The 18693-nt window shown below is 44.6% G+C and overlaps 1 protein-coding gene and 1 long non-coding RNA gene across 2 annotated transcripts; one reads left to right on the top strand and one right to left on the bottom strand.

The window, feature by feature from the left end:
- The first annotated feature begins 256 nt into the window (after window positions 1-256).
- On the top strand, window positions 257-9439 carry LOC135628973 (uncharacterized). Its single transcript, XR_010493118.1, has 2 exons — window positions 257-482; window positions 9156-9439. It is a non-coding gene; the product is annotated as an uncharacterized LOC135628973 (long non-coding RNA).
- Window positions 9440-16760: 7321 nt separating this feature from the next.
- On the bottom strand, window positions 16761-18438 carry LOC135628972 (F-box/kelch-repeat protein SKIP25-like). Its single transcript, XM_065136021.1, has one exon. It carries the CDS (start codon window positions 18053-18055, stop codon window positions 16892-16894), a length of 1164 nt encoding a protein of 387 aa, XP_064992093.1. The 5' UTR covers window positions 18056-18438; the 3' UTR covers window positions 16761-16891.
- Window positions 18439-18693: the final 255 nt, after the last annotated feature.

Raw genomic sequence — 18693 nt, 5'->3', positions numbered from 1 at the left:
TAGCTTCGTCCCTTCGCCTAAAGTTGCGGCTGTGGAGAGCTGAGGCAGTTAGCAGACTGAAACTACTCTCATTAATATACGGCACAGTGATAACCAAACCGTGACTTACTCTCATTAACACTCAAGCTGGAGCGCGCTTTGACAGCCTGTCACACGTCTCGCTGCATCAGGTGATGCACCACGTGTCACGATCTCTTTTGCCGTTCTAGTTATAAGTAGTGCCCCAAGGGATGGCGTCTTATACCCGCATCAGCCCGCGTTCGGCCTTATACTCCGAGGAGTCGTCCTTCGCCTTCGGAGGAAGAGGAAGAGGCGATCAGGGTTTTGTAGTCATGGCCGCCTCTGGTTCGCTTGGTGCAGGTCGGGAACGCTTCGATCCGGCGGCGGGACGAGCCGGATCCCGCCTTGCACCAACTGAATCGGAGGCGGAGACGCGACCATCTCGACCTCCCGCCAGCCCGTCCCGTTTCTTGCATCCCAAGGTCCGATTCGTTCTTCTCTCTTTAGATTTTTTTGGGCAGTTTTCCTTCTCCGAGATGTAGCTTCTACCTATTCCGGGAAAATTTCTTGCATAAATGGAGAAAGCTTTAACCCTTTGCTTTCTTAAGTTATCTGATCTGATTCAGATCTTAGGTTGGTGACTGGGTTTTGGGGGTTCGCTTCTATTTACTTGTTTCGCTTCAATTGGTTGTAGAAGGTGTTAGATATCCAGTTTGCTTTTTTTTGTCTGATTTTGATTGAGTTGTTTCGAGCTATATTTACAGATTCATAGCCTTGTCCAGAAAAATCTGGATCGAGTGGGGTTCTTCATTGTCAGAATCCATTTTAGGCAGTAGATATATGTTCCTAAGGTTCATCCCAATTTGTGGTACATTCTTGTGAATACAATTGCAGTACATGCAATTAAATGTTTAATATAGATCATGCGTCATCGGTTTTTAGATAGAACTACGTTGATAAAAGATTTAATATGGTTTCAGAGTAAAAGAATGTGTCTTCAAATCTTCTTCAGGTCAAGCTTATTAAAATATGCATGTCTGACCAAAATTCATATGTTGGATTGAGCCATCTGTCATCTACACCACATGTGAGGAAAGTTGTAAGAATAGGATTGATGACCGCATCGTAAGAGAAAGTCTAGTAAGACCCGAGAGAGGATTCATCGACGTAATGCTCCTCGTGGTTCATTATCGCTTCGCTTATAATACTAGGCGAGTTCATGAAAAGGAAAGAGAGATTACTTTTGTTAGCCTATTTTGCATGTCTCTCCCTCTCACTCGGTCATGTTAATGTGCATTGATGAACTTCCTCTTCGAAAATGAGTTAAGCAATATTTCTATTTAACTTTGGTTTTTATGAGCTAGTTGATAAAATGAAATGTAACGACAAAGCTCAATTGAATTAAATGAATACAATGTCTATTTATTTATATATGTTAGAAGAGAAGATTTTCTTCAATTGACCAGTGAGATTTTTTTGTGCAGTTGAAAAAATCTTATATGTTATTATACTCAAGATTGAGCTCCTATTAAGGATGTCGATTTTAAAGTGATGCAACGAAATTAGTTTGCGAACGAGAGGCTTTGTGAGTGAGTCTACTAGTTGATCAGCCATATCTAGTTCCTTAAGCATATTCGTGACCCAATTGAGTTCTACAGCAACGACGATGATGACAATATTTAGTTTCAGTTGTAGACAATGTGATTGTCTTTTATTTTTTAGAACTCCAATTAATTAAATTAACTCTAATGAAGATAATATATCTCGATGTTGATGTTCTATCATCAATGTTTTATGCCCAATTAGCATCAACAAAGACATAGAGTTGAAGTGAGGCATCTTTGCAAAGAAAGAGACCATGATTTATCTTTGATAATAAATTTTGAATATACTTTCTTTGTGATAGGAAGAGACTCAAAGATGTAAATATTGCTTCTACTCTTAAAAAATAGCTCTTCCTAAATTTTTGAGGGATAATCGATCGATCAATTGTTTTAGGAATGCTTGAATCTTCAAATGATCATTGTTTGTGATAATAATCATATATCAAAAAATATATTGTGTTTTTATTTTGTTATCGTAGGAATAACGAGGTATCAGATTTTGAGTTAATGAAACTTAGAGTTGATGAAGCTAGTTGATGTTTGATGAAGTCCATAAATAGCTTTATGTAGTTTACAAATATGCCTTAAATATTGAGGATGAACGAAGCCAATAGGTTGCTACATGAATACGTCTTCAGTTAGAGTCTCATATAAAAATATATTATTAAAATCTAATTGTCATAGGTGTTAGTCTTTTAAGATGATCAAACTCAGGATAACTCAGATTATTATGAGTTTAACGAGACTGAATGTCTCTGTGAAGTCAACATCAGGTCGTTGATGAAACCCTTTAGCTACTAGATATGCTTTATATCTGACAACGGATCCGTTTGGGCTTTGCTTAATTCGAAAGACATATTTACACATGATAATGTTTTCTAGGTAATGAAAGGGTACTAGGATCAATGTAGAGTTATCAAGGAGGGTATCATATTCTTCACATATGGTTTTATATCAGTGAGGAGATTTTTGAGCTTGAGTAATTGTGGTGGATTCACTAGTCTCAAGGGAGGATTTTGTTATTGGATGTAGTTCAAGTACTTGACATGATTTGAAAAGATCACTTTTGGAGTGTGTTGTCATTGGATGTTTAGAGACTATGGAAGTAGTAGGTTTTGTTGTTGGTATAGTCGGTGGTGAGTCACTAACATGGGTCGGGCTAGCTTGTGACACTTCAATGTCACTAGATCTAGGAGAAGGTAAAGCCAATGGTGGTGTTGTCGAGGGCATTGCTTTCTGAAAAGGAAAAGTGGACTCCATAAAAATAACATGACGTGATATAAAGATTTTTTGAGTTTGAGGTTTGTAGCATCGGAAAGCATTATGTTCAAGAGAGTATCATATAAAAATACAAGGCTTAGATCATGGTGTTAGCTTATGTGAGACATAAGGACATATCCATGAATAACATAAACAACCAGACTTTGAGTTTCTGAAGTTTGAAAGCTTATGAAATAGTTTTTTTAAATAGCGACTGGTATTGTAGGACTGGAATGAGTATACGATTAATGAGATATATTGTAGTTTGAAAAGCAGTTGACCAAAAAGTTGGTGGTATAGATGCTTGTTGTAAAAGTGTAAGATTAATTTCAATTATATGTTGATGTTTACATTTGACAAAGCGAAAGAAATTCTTGACCAACTTTCTAAAGTTGGTAAAGACTATTGAAACTTCAAATTATGATAGAGAAGATATAACCATGCGTATTTAGTAAATAATTTTAAATAGTTTAGAGCAAGATATAGAGGATGTTTCAAAAGGTCACTCATAAATATTGTCATTATTTTGGTCTTCAAGTAAGGATGCTCCCATGCTCAAATACTTGACAAGAAAAGAGTCAGGAAAGAATTCAATTGAAGTATCATTTTATTTACAGAATTGAGAAACGAAAATAAGGTTTTGTTTAATGTGAGATGCATACAAATATCGAGTGTAGCAGTTGTGGTAAGAGAATTAAGCATTGTGGAATCAATATGAGTAATGAGAATTCTTTTATCATTATTGATGATGATATCTTTATTTTTGCTATAATTGTTATGGATGGACAAGTTTTAAAGATAAGAGATGATGTGATGAGAAGCCCTAAAATCCATAATCCAATTAGGTTGACTAGTAGTCAGAGTAGTCATGGGATTTGCTTGAGGTCACCATGATGGAGCAGGGAGGTTGGGTTAAGACCGATAGACTTTCACAGAGTATCTAACTTTATCACACAGTTGACAGACGATTCTTTGTTGGCTTGTGAGGTCAGGACGCCAAGGCTGATGATTATTGAAGTTGCCACCTTGATAGTTATGATTGAAATGTTGATAATGTGGATGAGGCAAGGGGGTTTGTCTAGGACCTATAGAGTCAGAAGGTAGCTTAGTCAGACCTTTGTGGACATGCTTATTGTATTGGTTGTTCTTCCTCTTGGATTTTTGACTGACTTGAGTTATAATGGTTGGTCCGGGCAATCTATCCTCGCGCTTCAAATATGTCTAATAGTCAGTCAACTTGTCATAGAGTTCTTCGAATGATATTAGTGAGTCGTGTGTCTGAATTACTGTTGCTAGTTCTTTGTACTCATCTTTTAGACTATTAAGGGTATGGATTATGACTTCTTCATCACCAAGGGAATGACCTATCAAAGTCAAGTCATTGATAAAAACTTTGATATTTTGTAGATAATCAATAATAATACTTCCCTCTTGTTTCATTTTCATTAGTGGATAGAAGACCAAGCATGCGAGTACGTGAGCGATTCGTCAAGGTGGTTTGTAATTTGTATCATCCTTCTGCAACAGTCATACATGAATATATCAATGGGGCGATAAACCTAGCGATTGAGGCTTGAATAGTTTGGAGGATGAGATGATCTTAGCATAATCATAGTTTGTGGGTTAGATTTGGTATTGGACTGGGTTCTCCTAGGATGTTGATCATTGCAGGTGGACAATGTAGAGAGTCGTCGATGTAGCCTAGTAGATCATATACAAGAGATTAGAAAGTTGTGCATGCCAAGATACGTAGTTATCGCATTTGGATAATTTGAAGGGGATGAGTACTACAGCATTGATGGTGATAAGGCCTGTATGTTGAGAAGTGTTATGGTTCCTTGTGGGGACAATAACTAGAGCATTAGAAATAGACGATGAAGACATTTTGAGGATATGTATTTGAGGGAGCACGTTGATAGTCGTGAGTTATAGGAGTGTGGAAGATGGTTCCGATGAGGTGTAGTGCTTCTACCAAGGGCACAATTGCTGTAGCAAGCAAGGCAAAGTTGTTGCAGTTCTGCAAATCTTGTGGCGGGAGATCTGAGTGGTGAACAACTTGTCGTCACGTCAGATTCACCTGGAGTACGGTGAGGAGGGGGAGTGCTCTTCTGTTGGAGGGGAGAAACTCGAGGAAGGAACTTCGTCGAAGCTTTGCCGAAGAAGGAAGGGAACTGATCTAGTAGATCAGGGTTGCAGCTGCAGTGATGTGAGTATTTCTGGAGATGTGAAAGCAAGAGGTGAAGTCGAATGTTTGTGTTTCACGATGCGACGTGAAACACCTTTACTGTTTGCAGTGAAGCTGGCTGCCAGAAGTGCTCCGGCTTTGGGTATAGAAGCTCTTAGACCCGCAAATATGAGCAGCTCTCGATGGGAAGAAGGTGCATCCTATAGGAGGGTGGTTTTTACTATGAGCGGTGCTTGTGGCAGTTGACGGCGAGGCAGCGGTTGGCAATAGGCAATAGCAGCGGCGTGAAGTCCACCATGGTTTGCTGTCATCATGGGCAGTTGGACGGTGCAGATGTGATGGCGTCTGCAAATTGTGAAATCTACTGGTGCAAGAGAACTAGGGGTAGAGGGAGAGATCAATAGTCGAGAAGCGTACCGGTGCAAATTGGGCCTAGTGATCGCCTTTAATAGAGAGGTGGATGTAGGCTGTTGTGATAGGGAAGAGGAAGGTGCGGCGGACGACAAGGAACAGTGGGGAGCGAGTAGTGAAACTCACACGAGCATATGGTGGTGCGAGGGCAAATAGCGTAGTAGTTCGCTAAGGGCAGCGGGAGGGTTATCAGTATTGGGGATGCTGTGTACCTTCGAGGGTAAGGCAGCGGGCGCTCAACCTCCTGCTTTGCAACCACTGAGAGGAGATGGTGTGCGTTTTAACGATATCTCCTGTAGCTCCTGTTGTTTAGGGTGATGAATGGAGAAAGGCAAGCGAAAGCAGAGGCGAAGATGTTTCAGCAGCGATGGTAACGGATCAACGATGTCCTAGTGTTGAAGGTGCTCTACAATTAGGCGAGTGGGCCAACTCTACACTCGGTGTAGAGACGAGTGTTCAACGCAGAGTTAGAGATGTAGATCAATGCTCGGTAAAGGAAAGGGATTCTACGCTGGTGGTCCTCGATGAGGCCAGTGAATCTGATGGAGAGTGGCATCGATGAGCGCAGCGCTAGAGGCATTGCAACGGGGAGACCGATCGCAGTAGAGGAGGTTGACATAGGAACCTTCGGAGCTCCGACCGGAGTAGTGGCGCTAGCTTTGGGAGCCTTTGCAGTCATGGCAAGTGTAGTAGGGCTGCTCTTTGTAGTCGTCGAAGGAGTAGGGGTGGCATCATTACTCGTTGGAGCTGGTGCGATGATGGCGGAGCTCGAGGACTTTAAAGGTGTCGTGGGAGCAGCCTAGTCGTGTTCGCTGCAGTCGTTGCCTTTGAGATGTCGTCTGATGGCTTCACCGTCGGTGGCAGAGCTATGACTTGAGAGGCTGGAGAGCGATGACGTGGTAGCGGAGAGGAGAGGTAGTGGTGAGGCAACTAATGTTGCGCTCTTGCAAAGAAGGTAGATCAGCCACTTGGTGGACTCTGCGATGTATATATGCAGTCGAACCCGGCCGAGGAGTTGTCCATGGCACTACACCTGGGCTTAACGGTTGATTCGTCAACAGCTCTAGAGTTGGAGTTACTGGAGGAGTGGCTTGGAGATTAAAAATAAAGGCGGATGTGCGATTGGAGGAGAAGAATGTTGCTAGTCATAGGTGCCCTGCAAACCAATCACGTGAGTGATGGCACGTGTGATGTGATACACATTATTTTTGCTTATTATATTTTGATATTTTATCACTTTATATTGCTTGTTACATATATGCATATATATTGTGATGTTTATGAATCTATGCAATGAGAATTAGATCATGGTGAAATCACGATAATGAGACTGATTCACCTTTAAACACATACCCTAAATAATCCTGTTCATAGGTTACTCGAAAGGGACATCGAGATAACTATACAGACTGGTGTGCTGTATACTCGTCTATATGATGGAGCAGTGATTTCATTAGGCGCTCGGGTGAGGCAAGGCGAGGCCCCAGCACCTCGCTTCATATCCTCGCTTCAAAGAGGCGTCGCCTGGGCGTTTCGGGTGAGTGCTTGGGTTAAAACAGGCGACTGAACCAGATTTTTAGGTATAGTTGGTCTCCGATGCTTTAGTTGGTTCAATCGAACCAACTAAATCACTGATATCAGGCCTCCTCTTGCAATTTCCTCGACTTCCCCAACCCTAACACTTACGATCGCGATTTCTTCTTCACTGTCGCTGCTCTCTACTGCCACTGCCACTATCCCTGCTCGCCACTACTGTCGCTACTCGTCGTTGCCACAATCGTTGCTCGCCGCTCGCCGTTGCTGTCGCCGCTCCCATTATCGCTCATCGCTCTCGCTGCCGCTCGCAGCTCCCGCTCCCACTTTCGATGTCACTCGTCACTCCCGCTCCAACTACAACTGTCGCCTGCTACCGTTGGCGTTGCCTTAGTAGCCTCGGTCTTCTCACACTCTTCTCACTATACTATTAATAGTATATTAATAATATACTACTAACTGTATACTAATAATAATATTTTTATTTATTAGGTTAATAATATATTATTTTGATTTTAATACTATTAATTTTTATTTATTTAATAATATATATTTTTTATTTAAAAATAAAAAAATGTTATTATGATTTATTTATTTATTTATTATGATTTTATACCTGATTTTCTTAATTTAATAGTATATTTTTATTTAAATAATTATATTTATTAATTATATTATATATTTTTATATTTTAGCGTCTCGTTTCGCTCAAGTGAGTACCCAGTGTCTCGGGCGTTTTTGGATCTTGGCGCCTTTTGGCACCTAGCACTTTTTAAATCACTGTGATGGAGGTAACTAGTCTCATAGCTGTTGATGTGGGGACACTAGGGCTACAATGTAGGTGCTCAATGATCCACTCACAAAATGTTGATGGTTAATGATACCTCATTATCATACAGTAATTTTGTTATCCCAGTAGTGTATCTGGTCCTTAGACTTGAGACACCAACGATATCCTGTATCAGTACTCCACTCTTTGATACCGGACTTATAGGCTTGGGAAGTTTTAGATCTAGCACAACCGGTCATCGGGAGTGGTAGCTAACCTTACGAGGACTGTTAAATGTCGATAGAGGATAATTCACTCTCGGTGTCATGAGAGGAATATCCCATGTGTTCTTGCTTAGACAAGTCTCTGGATAGGGTCATTCGAATTGAGAGAGAAAGAGTTCTCTAGGAGAATCCGATTAAAGCGAGAGTCGAGTAGATACCGTATGAGTCTGACAGCATCATGCCCGGTATATTGTCTTTAAGATATTAGATAGATGAGAGACTATATATACATGATAATTGAGGACAGATAGATCAAAAGAATTGGATTCTCTTGTATCATCTAAGGACTACAACGTAGTGGCCTAATACGTCCGTAGTCGATGAGTTGAGTGAATTATTATGGAGATAATAATTCATTAAGCCAAAAAAGTTTTGACAGGTATGATTCACAGCCAGCTCGATATTGGGTCTAGAGGGTCACACACATATGGTAGACGTTGCAAAGAGTAGAGGTTCAGATATGAGATATCTGCTAGAGCCCCTACCTTATTGGATATCCAATAAGACCCTGAATTATTGGATCCTATGGATGAGATCTAATAAGAACCAATGAGAGATTATTTGATAGAGATCCACTAATCTAAGATGTTTGGGTAGTTGGATGGTGATCTAATACCCAATAGGGCATGATCCATTAGGGTTAAGTTGACAATGGGCCTCTATAAATAGAAGGGAACTAAATACTTATAGGCTAGAGGTTTTTTTGTTACCACCTCTTATTCTTCTCTCCCCTTCTTCTCTTCAAATAGTAGGTGTGGAGTTTTGGGCAATGATTTGAGGAGCGTCGTCGCAGTCCTACTGTGTGGATCACCACTAGAGAGGAGGACGCTTGACTTCCTTCATCCTCTCATACAAATCTATAGGGATTCATGAATATACGATCTCCCTAAGTAAAACATAATATTTCATATACGCAGTTTTCGGTTTTGTAGATTTTGCGCACCAATCTTCGCATGACGACGAACACATCATTAAGAAATTTGAGAATTTTTTTTTTTGTTCTTTGGTTGTACATGTGGTATCGCCCCTAGATTACCCTACAAATATCGTGGCATAGGGGATCCTGAAGGCTCCATAGATGCGTTCGACGATAATGATAATGTACGCAGCATGCAGATCTCATCAGAATGCTTCGGTTGGAGGAAGGAGCAGCGATCAGTGACAAAAGCAGGGGCTGCAATCGCTAAGGAGGATCAACCACTCGTTATCACCAAGGAGATGTTGCTGCCATCCTTTGCATTGGATCGATCCATAAGGTTAGACGGTATAGTCACAATGTCTTTGTATGGTCTTATAAAACACTGGTGTATTTATATGGTCTTATAAAACAATGGTGTCTTTCTATGGGCTTACAAAATACTAGTAACTGACAATAAAGTCTAAGCTTCTTTTTCATGCTCTTATTCTAAATTAATAAAAATACCTATTTGAGATCGCACAAAGGGTGATAAGCTAGTTTGTATTTGTCTTTTTAATCGTTGTTATTAGTTATAGTATTTTTATTAAATTTATTATATAAGTAAAAAAACATTATAATCTTATTAAAAACTTTATGATTGGACTAATTCAAAGGAAAGGGTGAGAATTATCGTGGATGTCTTCTTAAGGGGATATTTTAGGAATTAAGAGACGGGCACTCAGAAAAGCAAAATGTGAGGACGTCTTTTGGAAGAAAAAAAAACCTTAAAATGAGGAGCTTTTCTCAAAAATTCGCATTGTTCTTTTACCTAGTTCAATGCAAGAAAAGTTCCATATATTTAACTTTTAGATCGTTAGAATAGTATTAACTTGTCATTATTTTTATTTAAATCATAATAGAACTATTTTTTTGTGTTGATATATTTGCATGTATGCATTGAAAAAGGGTGACGAGACGATGTCGTCACCTTGTTTCCTTTGCCCACGTGGGGAGACGAAACGTCACCTCGACAATGCTCGATTTTTTTCCCTACAACATCGTTAAGGCTTCTTCTCCCCGCGCAGATGAGGAGAAGTCGTCAACGACACTAAGACCTCGTCGCCACAGACGAGGAGGAGGTGATATCTTATCTGTGACATTCGACGAGGGAGGGTGACGATGGATCAGGATCGTTGAGGCTTCTTCTCCCCGCGCAGATGAGGAGAAGTCGTCAACAACACTAAGATCTCGTCGCCACAGACGAGGAGGAGGTGATATCTTATCTGTGACATTCGACGAGGGAGGGTGATGACGGATCAAGATCATCGAGGGAGAGCGACATCAGATCTCCAAGTTCTTCCTTTCCTTCTCCCTCATCTTCTCTCTCTTCTTTATTCTCCCTCAGCTAATACCATCTTGTCACGGACAAACTTCGAAACAGGGTGTTTGATGTAATGCTTATGTATGTCCGTGTCGTTTGGCATGTTCATGCCTTGTACAGCAGGTAGAGGGGCGGTCGAAGGCTTAATAGTCCCATGTTAGTTGGGTTGGTGGCCTCTTTAGGCTTGTAAATAAAGGTTGTGTCATGTGGACACGTTCGAGAGCTTTTCGGTCTGTAATGGACCATTTTACCCTTTGTTGTGCCATTGTTCAGAGCTTGTAAAGTCTGTTTGTAATTTGCATTGTCTATGAAGTGTTTTTCGGACATGTTTGCTTGTGGATCCCGATTGAGGCGTTCTCTTTAACCCGTTCTCTCTTTTGTTGGTCCTAAGGGACAATGGGAGGCTTCGGGGAGGCTGACCTTTGTGGACGTACACGCAAGGGTGCCGCATGACTTAGGCAAAACCAGCTAAGTCCGTGTCATATGGTATCAGAGCGGGACAAGCACTCATAGAAACACTTGACATGCAAACGTGGGGGACCTAGCGGGGCTGCATGGAGGGCAGTCAGCAACGCGCGACCGTTTGAGGGAAAACGGGCATGGAGATGTAGGGAAAAGAGTCGCTCAGAGGAGCGGGCATCTAACATTGGCATTCAGAGGAATGGCCAACCCTTCGCACAAGAGGCACCACGAGAACAGGCAAGCTTGGAAGAATGCGGAGCGCACAAAGGTTGGGATGGCTAAGTTTGAGCTACGGCTCAACGTTGATAACTTTACTTGATGGTGCTCAAAGCAAGCGAGGCGCTTGGCAAAGGATGAGACCATGCAAAGTGGAATGAGTTGCTCAACGACCGAAAGAGTTGTGCAAAGCTCACAGAGGTGAGAGGAATTGCTAACTCGAAGAATTCGGTACTCATGCATGGGCTTGTATGCGGACGATGGAATGTTCGTGGCCATCCCAAGGCGGTCGAGACTCGGCGCCATGGAGCATTGAAACTTTCTCTTCGGCATGCGAAGGATACGTCCGGAGGAGGCTGAAGTGTGCAACGAGTTCAGCATGTTGCTAGGCCTTGAGGGGTGCAGCGGTGGTTGTATTGACGTGGAGGCGCAATCTAGCAAGTGCGTTTGCAAGAGGCAGAACAATGCACAGTTTGTTCAGCAGATCGGAGTAGTCCAAGGGGAGGGTGATCTCCGAAACGAAGAGAGATGTTGCTCCAACGGGACAGTTATCCAGGAGGGATAAGTCTCGGCTCTCTAGAGGGAGAATCATGTGAGACGGAATTCACATGTTGAGGAGGAGTACCTCACAAACAACAACTCCACGAAGCTCAATGGACCGAGCAAGCAGCGAGGAGTTGTCGCATGATCTCGCTCGAGAGAATGCATTGGTGGATGCATTGCGAGATCAAGTGGGGGAGCGACCTAAAGCAACTTAAATGAAGGCACACTTGGAGTCGATGTAGAGATCGGACTCAAGGGAGGGCTGACCCGTGGAATGGTGGGCACGAGGGCCACCATCGACTCAATGCGAAAACGAGGAGCGGAGCAACTTGGGTGTAACTTGGCGAAGTACCCAAGCCGCATGAAGGGAGCCAGCAGAGAAGTTGGAACATGGAGTAGAAGCACAGTGCTTTCCTTAGACAGAGGTCAAGGACATGAACTCTTGTAGAGGCAAGAGCAGGATCATGTTGTTCCATGGGTCCTTCATTCTGACGGAGTGGACTCATCTTGCATGGTGCCAAAGACGAAGGGAGCTTTTGGGCACATGCACCTTATCTCGGAGGAGCATTTGATGGAGGAACTAAGGTGACTCAATTTGCGGAGGCGAAGTTGGGTTCAGAAGGCCTTAGCACAGGGCAAGAGGACGTAGAGGCGGGTACTCTTGAAGAATATGCCACAGTATTACCATTCAAGTTGTCATGAAGGAAGCAGTGCGCAGCGGAGATTGTGCTGGTAGGGGCAGAGGCCCAGGATCCAGACAATGGTGCACAAATTACAGTGAAGTCGGTGGACTTCGGGAGCTACTAGGCGACGGACTGTCCTAGAGCAGTGCTTCATCTAGGTGTGACCCAAGAGTGGGTGGATGAAGGTCGATTGCCAAAGGAGCGAACAAAATCGAAGGTGGAGGTGACCCTGTGATGTATTGGCAGAGGCCACACATGGAGGGTTCACAATTCGAGTTTATTCCACAAGGATCAGAATGCAATGGAGATGTCACCAGGAGGCGACATGGTGTAGCGGATCGTGGTGGAACAGTTCGTGGCAATGCGATACACACGAGTGAGTCCCGGGAGGGACTGGATCATATGGAGGTATGATCGGGAGCTACTGGAAGCTCCACTTCGGTGAACAACACGACGGCAAAAAGGGCTATGGATTCAAGGAGTGAAGGCCATGGTACCGCAGAGGCGGGTCTTTCGGGCGTGCATCGAATTTTGCATCGGATGAAAACCTTGGTCATCAGCATATGGGGGCTGTGTTCCACTAAGGGAAAAGTTCGAATGCAAGTACCAGTGAGTTCCATGGGGGGGACTTGATCATGCAGAGGTATGATCGAAGCAGCTGGAGAGTTGGACTGCTCTAGAGCTCATATTCGCTTAAGGGAGCCCGACAAGTCAGAGGACAAGGTCGAGTAAGCGAACGTTGCTACCAAGGAAGCTAAGGAGAACAGAATCGGTGCAAACCCTACAACGTGATGGCAGAGGCCATGCATGGGAGTTGCAGTCTGTCTTTCCATCGACCAAACAGACTGCTTAGAGAACACAGAGGTGTTGAAGCAGGGGGTCGAAAGGGGCGAGGAAGCGACGACGAGTCCAGAGGGACTTAGCTACCCAAAATCAAGCAATCAGTTAGAATGGAGGTGGACTCAGAGGAGTGCCATGGAGACATCTCTACTGATTGTGAAGAAAAGGGATGGAGATGCGAGGCGACGGATAGTAGTGCCATGGGCATGGCAGCGCCATGGTACCGCAGAGGCGGGACTTCCGTGAAGGTCATTGATCCCTTACTCTCATGGAGGGAGAGTGTTTGGTCGTGAAAGGGGCCGAGGAGGTGGAGCATGCAGAGGCAATCTCCAAGTACCGAGACAAGGTTGAAGGGCAAAGGCCGAGGAACTTCGTAAGACCGGTGTCAACAAGTTTCTCATCAAGATAGCTGTAAGTGAAGGACTTCGGGTCATGCAAGAGTGCACGACCAAGGAACGAAGCAAGCAGTACGCGGTGCTGTACCTTTGCTACTCAGTGGAGTAGGCGGCAGGGTTGATGGAGAAGACGGTACAATCCCAAAGGCGACCTCATCTATCAGAGAATTACTCCAAGTTGGGGTGAAAACTTCCTGCATTCCAGAAGTTCAATGGCATTGAGAAGGTGAATCACAGTAACTAACTCAACGCAAGGAGTGCAAACACTTCAAGTGCTTTAGAAGTGTGAGCAAAGAGCAGGCGAAGGCCAGTAACCAGCTCGATGCATGAAGTACAACCTCGAGGAGGCGGGCGAAGTCAAGTAACCTTTGCCTTCTCAACTCTTAAGAGAATGGGCGAAACCGAGTACCCCAATTCTCTTATCTATCCAGCAGAGGAGCTCTGCACAAGTTTAAAGACCCTTCGAAGATAACGGAAGACAATAGTTGTCAAATCCTCACCAACGGTGATCAGTGCTACTGAGAGTAGATTGTCCGCTTCATTTCCCAACGAAATGCCAATCGAAAGCAGAAGTGATGCGAACCTACTTGGATGTGACAACTAACTGAAAGAAGAGTCAATGAGCAGATTTTGTGGAGGAAGGACCCAAAACTTCAGAAGTTTGCGAGACGATGCTCGTTAAAGCTCCAACAAGCATCCACCCAGTTCGAGCAGCATGTGGAATTTATGAGAGACTGGCGCAGTAAGGATGGTCTTTTCCTTCATTTGGGAGATCCGCAGGAATCAATGAGGATCAACACAATTCAGCCAACCCCACACCAGAGTCAGAGTCATTGGCGAGTTGAAGCAGCATGGCGGATCAAAGGTTCGACTACTCAGAAACAGCAGTGGAGAGCAGCCGGGAGCCAGGAGGCGCATTGCAGCTAGAGCAGAAGATTGAAGACTCAGCAAAGGCGAAGAGTTGCAGTGTTCACAAAGGCTTCGACGAGGACGTCGAAGGGATAAGTGGGGGAGAATGTCACGGACAAACTTCGAAACAGGGTGTTTGATGTAATGCTTATGTATGTCCGTATCGTTTGGCATGTTCATGCCTTGTACAGCAGGTAGAGGGGCGGCCGAAGGCTTAATAGTCCCATGTTAGTTGGGTTGGTGGCCTCTTTAGGCTTGTAAATAAAGGTTGTGTCATGTGGACACGTTCGAGAGCTTTTCGGTCTATAATGGACCATTTTACCTTTTGTTGTGCCACTGTTCAGAGCTTGTAAAGTCTGTTTGTAATTTGCATTGTCTATGAAGTGTTTTTCGGACATGTTTGCTTGTGGATCCCGATTGAGGCGTTCTCTTTAACCCGTTCTCTCTTTTGTTGGTCCTAAGGGACAATGGGAGGCTTCAGGGAGGCTGACCTTTGTGGACGGACGCGCAAGGGTGCTGCACGACTTAGGCAAAACCAGCTAAGTCCGTGTCAATCTGGTAGCGAGCGGTGATGGCCGAAGTCGATCATCACCGACTGATTTAGGATGGTAATAGGATGGAAACAACCTCAATCAACGGTACCATTCGATAGTGGGCGGTTCGCGTATCAATCTACTGACGGACCGATACGGATGGTATTATTCAAAATTAAAATCCTACGATTGAACTATTGTAATTGTGTTGAATGGTTCGGCAGCTTGCTTAGGCACCAGACAAAAACTCTTGAAGTGACACCAAATAGCTATAAAAGAAAGCCCTAATCATTATTTCTGTGGTTACACTAGCTCAAGCTAAAAGTGGCATATAATGTATCAACAACTAGTATGATGGCCTGGGTTGATTTTTTTCATTTTGCTTAACTGAATTGTTGTCATCTTCCAGAGTGATTTTGATCTCCTATGGCAATCAAGCTGTTTCTGCAGAAAGACAGACGATATCCAATAGTTACACTAATCACAAGTGAGAAGAAGGAAGAACAAGAAAAGAACAATGAAAGAGGGCACGTTAGTGGAGACATGAGATTAGATGGTTATGGAAACCCATGGCTACCTCCGTTGACTTTTCATCTTGAGAGTAGTAATTACAAGAAGAAAACTCATAATTCTTTCTACTGATATTATTTATTAGATTATTGAGTTCTTCAATAAAATAAAATGATGGGTGAATTTTTTGAAAATAAAATATTTTTAGGCTTTTTTTGCAAGATGTTCTATTTTTCGTAATTTTCAAAGGTATTCTCTATTTGTTATAATCCCTCAATATTAGCTAACAAGATAATTGGAGTAGTTCCTACTCGTGTAGATCAATCTATATCTACAGGATGAATCAGCTTTAGTGGATGTGTAAAAAAATAACGGTACATATTTGAAATTTTAATTTTTTTTTTTGTATATGAGCTAGTTTGTATTAGGTTTTGAGTTCATTTGTCTTAGTCATAGTGTTTTTCAATAGGTTTCAAGAACATTACTAGTCTATTTAAAAACAATATATTTAATATCTTTGTTTGGATAAATTAAGAAACTTATTTGAAATCTTATTTTTGTAGATGATCTAATTTTTAATGGGTTTTGAGCTCAGTTGCTTAGTTATTATAGTCTTTTTGATGGATATGCTAAAAACATTATATATCTATTAAAAGATAATATAATTGATAATATAAATCTTATACATGAGAATTGTGGATCGGTTCACAGTAGTATCCAGATATTGCTTAGTTATCTTATCATGAGGGCATTTTAGGAATTATATCAAATATAGATCATTTTAGGATAAATTCCAAGAATTTATCCTAAAATGATCTATATTTAATTTTGTTAGTTTCCATCGACTAAGGTTCTTAGTGTCACGATTGAATTGCTGTAGCTGAGTAGGATTTTGTTGCATGTCAGGTTTTAATGTTTTCCATATTTGTATGTTTATGGTACACATGATTCCTTCCTCGTATCCTTACAATTGTGATCTCGACCGTCCATCATATAAACTCTCGATCAGCATTCATTTTGCCCATCATATAAACACGACGGCACGACGCTTCCAACCCAATCACATTTGGGATCGCGACGAGTCAAAGACGTCACGCTTTCTCCGCTTTTTGCACCCTCAGAAGCGTACGTGTGGGTCCCGCCCTAACCGCATATGCGACTCCCACGGTCCCACTGAATCACAAACAACAAAAGAAGCCCTTCTTTCCTCTCTCTCTCTCTCTCTCTCTCTCGCCGGGCTTGTGGACATAGACGGCGACCCTTCTCTTCGTGTTCATCATGTCAAGGACATAGCACGTTTTTTTCGATTTAGGAGTTAATTTCATGGGTGCATCTGATCATAGCTGACTGCTAAAATGGGCTTTGGTGCCGATACTTCAATTGAATTACTTGTTTTTTTTCTCTCTATCTTTAACAGTCACAAAAAAAAAAAAATTTTGAGAAAAAGGGAAAATAACAGGAAAAGGAAACATGGTTTACGTTGTCTCTGCGGAACCGTCGACCGTGACTGCACCGTGGCACATCCTGGGGAGTACGTGGACGGCCACCACCCGCTTCCCCCTCGGGGGCTCCACCGTCCACATCCTCCCCGGCCTCGACTTCACGTCGACCACCACCACGGCCGCCCCGCCGTCGCACACCACGCACGCCCTCCCCCCTCCGGCCGCCACCTGCTCCGCCCTGATCAGCCGCTCCGACTCCGCCAGCACCACCCACCGCTCCGCCCCCCAGTCGTAGGCCTTGAGGGCGCCGCGCTCCTCGTCCACCACGTAGATCGGGCCGCCCTCCTCCGCCGCGGCTGCTGGCCCGGTCCATCCCTCGAGCATCCCCGCCGGCATCTCCTGCCACCGATCCGACCGGACGTCGTACACTGCCCCCTCCTTCGCGGCGCGTCCCCGGACGTTGACCATGCAGAGCTTCCCTTCCGAGGCCACCGCTTCCACGGCCTCCCGGCTGAACCGCCCGTTCCGGACCGGAGCCACCCGATCCCAGACGGCGCCAGGGGCGGCCGGGTCCCATCTCTCGGCGGAGCGGGCCACCTCGGTGTTGTAGCCCGTGCCGACGCCGGAGGCAATGACGACCACCCCGCCCGCCGACCCGGCGGCGCACCAGCGACGCGGGGCACGGAGGGGCGGTCCGAGGCGCCAGCTTCGGGAGGACGGGTGGAAGACCAGCGGCCGGGGGAAGGCCGGGAGAAGGCGGTGGTCGGTGGCCGCGAGGACTACGAGGTGCCCGCCGGCTGCGACGGACTGCACCGGGAGGCTTCGGGCGATGAAGGATGGATGCCGCAGGAGCAAGCTCCGCAGCGGCGTGTGCGGCGGCGGGGACGGGAGCGGGCTCCACTTGGCAGAGAGTGGGTCGAAGGTGTAGAATCCGATGGGGTCGTCGTCCGCGGACGCGCCGCCGTCGTCCGAGGGGCAGACCACGGCATAGAGTGACAGGAAGGGCGGGAAACAAGGGGAGTACACAAGGCGGCGCCACTGTCGGCAGACGGCGAAAAGGAGCCGAGGTGGGAGACGAGAGAGGCAGCGGTGAGCCAGGTGGTCGGGCAGCCCAGGCAGCAGCGGCTGCTCCTCTTCCTCTTCTTGCACGACGCTGGATGTAGAAAGCTTGTGGCGCTTGCAGGCCGCGTCGGCCATGGTGCTTGGAGAGAGGAAGCGAGAGTTGTGGGCAACCTTGGTTCCCACTTCCAACTCGCCTATTTATGAAGAGAGAGCAAGTTGGGACGGTGGGATGACGTCACCCAAGTGGCATTCCTCCCCCGTCTTCTTCCTTCTTCACCATGCTTCCATGTAAGCTATCTATCCTGTCCTCAAGACTAGACATGGATCATTTCACTTGAAGCGATCAAAAGAAACCTTTTCCACACAATACTCTACATTTTATCTTGGATTCATCTCCTCTCTGGTAAATATCTGAGTCACAATGTCACGGTGAGTTCATCAGCTGTGGATGGAGATTGTGGTGTGGGGATGAGATGTATGTGGAGGGAGATGAGTGGTGTAGTTGGGCTCTGTTGGGGGAATTGGCCAAAGTCCTCCAAGAGATATCGCCAACGCCGGCCATGCCTTCCTCCCTCTTCCCTCTTATCGGGTAACGCGTAAAGGCAGGGGAACCACAAAACCTCCATGAGAACAAACCGAAGCAACTTTTGAATCTTCTTGCCGGGCCGTCTGTGTTTGTCAACGTTCCCCCCTTCCCCTCCATCCACATCATCGGGGCCAAAACACACGCAAACCACAACTGCTTTCTCATCCCTCTCATCATCATGGCGATG

The sequence above is a fragment of the Musa acuminata genome, chromosome BXJ3-1 (assembly GCF_036884655.1).
Source record: "Musa acuminata AAA Group cultivar baxijiao chromosome BXJ3-1, Cavendish_Baxijiao_AAA, whole genome shotgun sequence".
Lineage (NCBI taxonomy): Eukaryota > Viridiplantae > Streptophyta > Magnoliopsida > Zingiberales > Musaceae > Musa > Musa acuminata.
The sequence above is the reverse complement of the archived record's forward strand: the minus strand, read 5'-3'. Positions and strand labels throughout refer to the sequence as shown.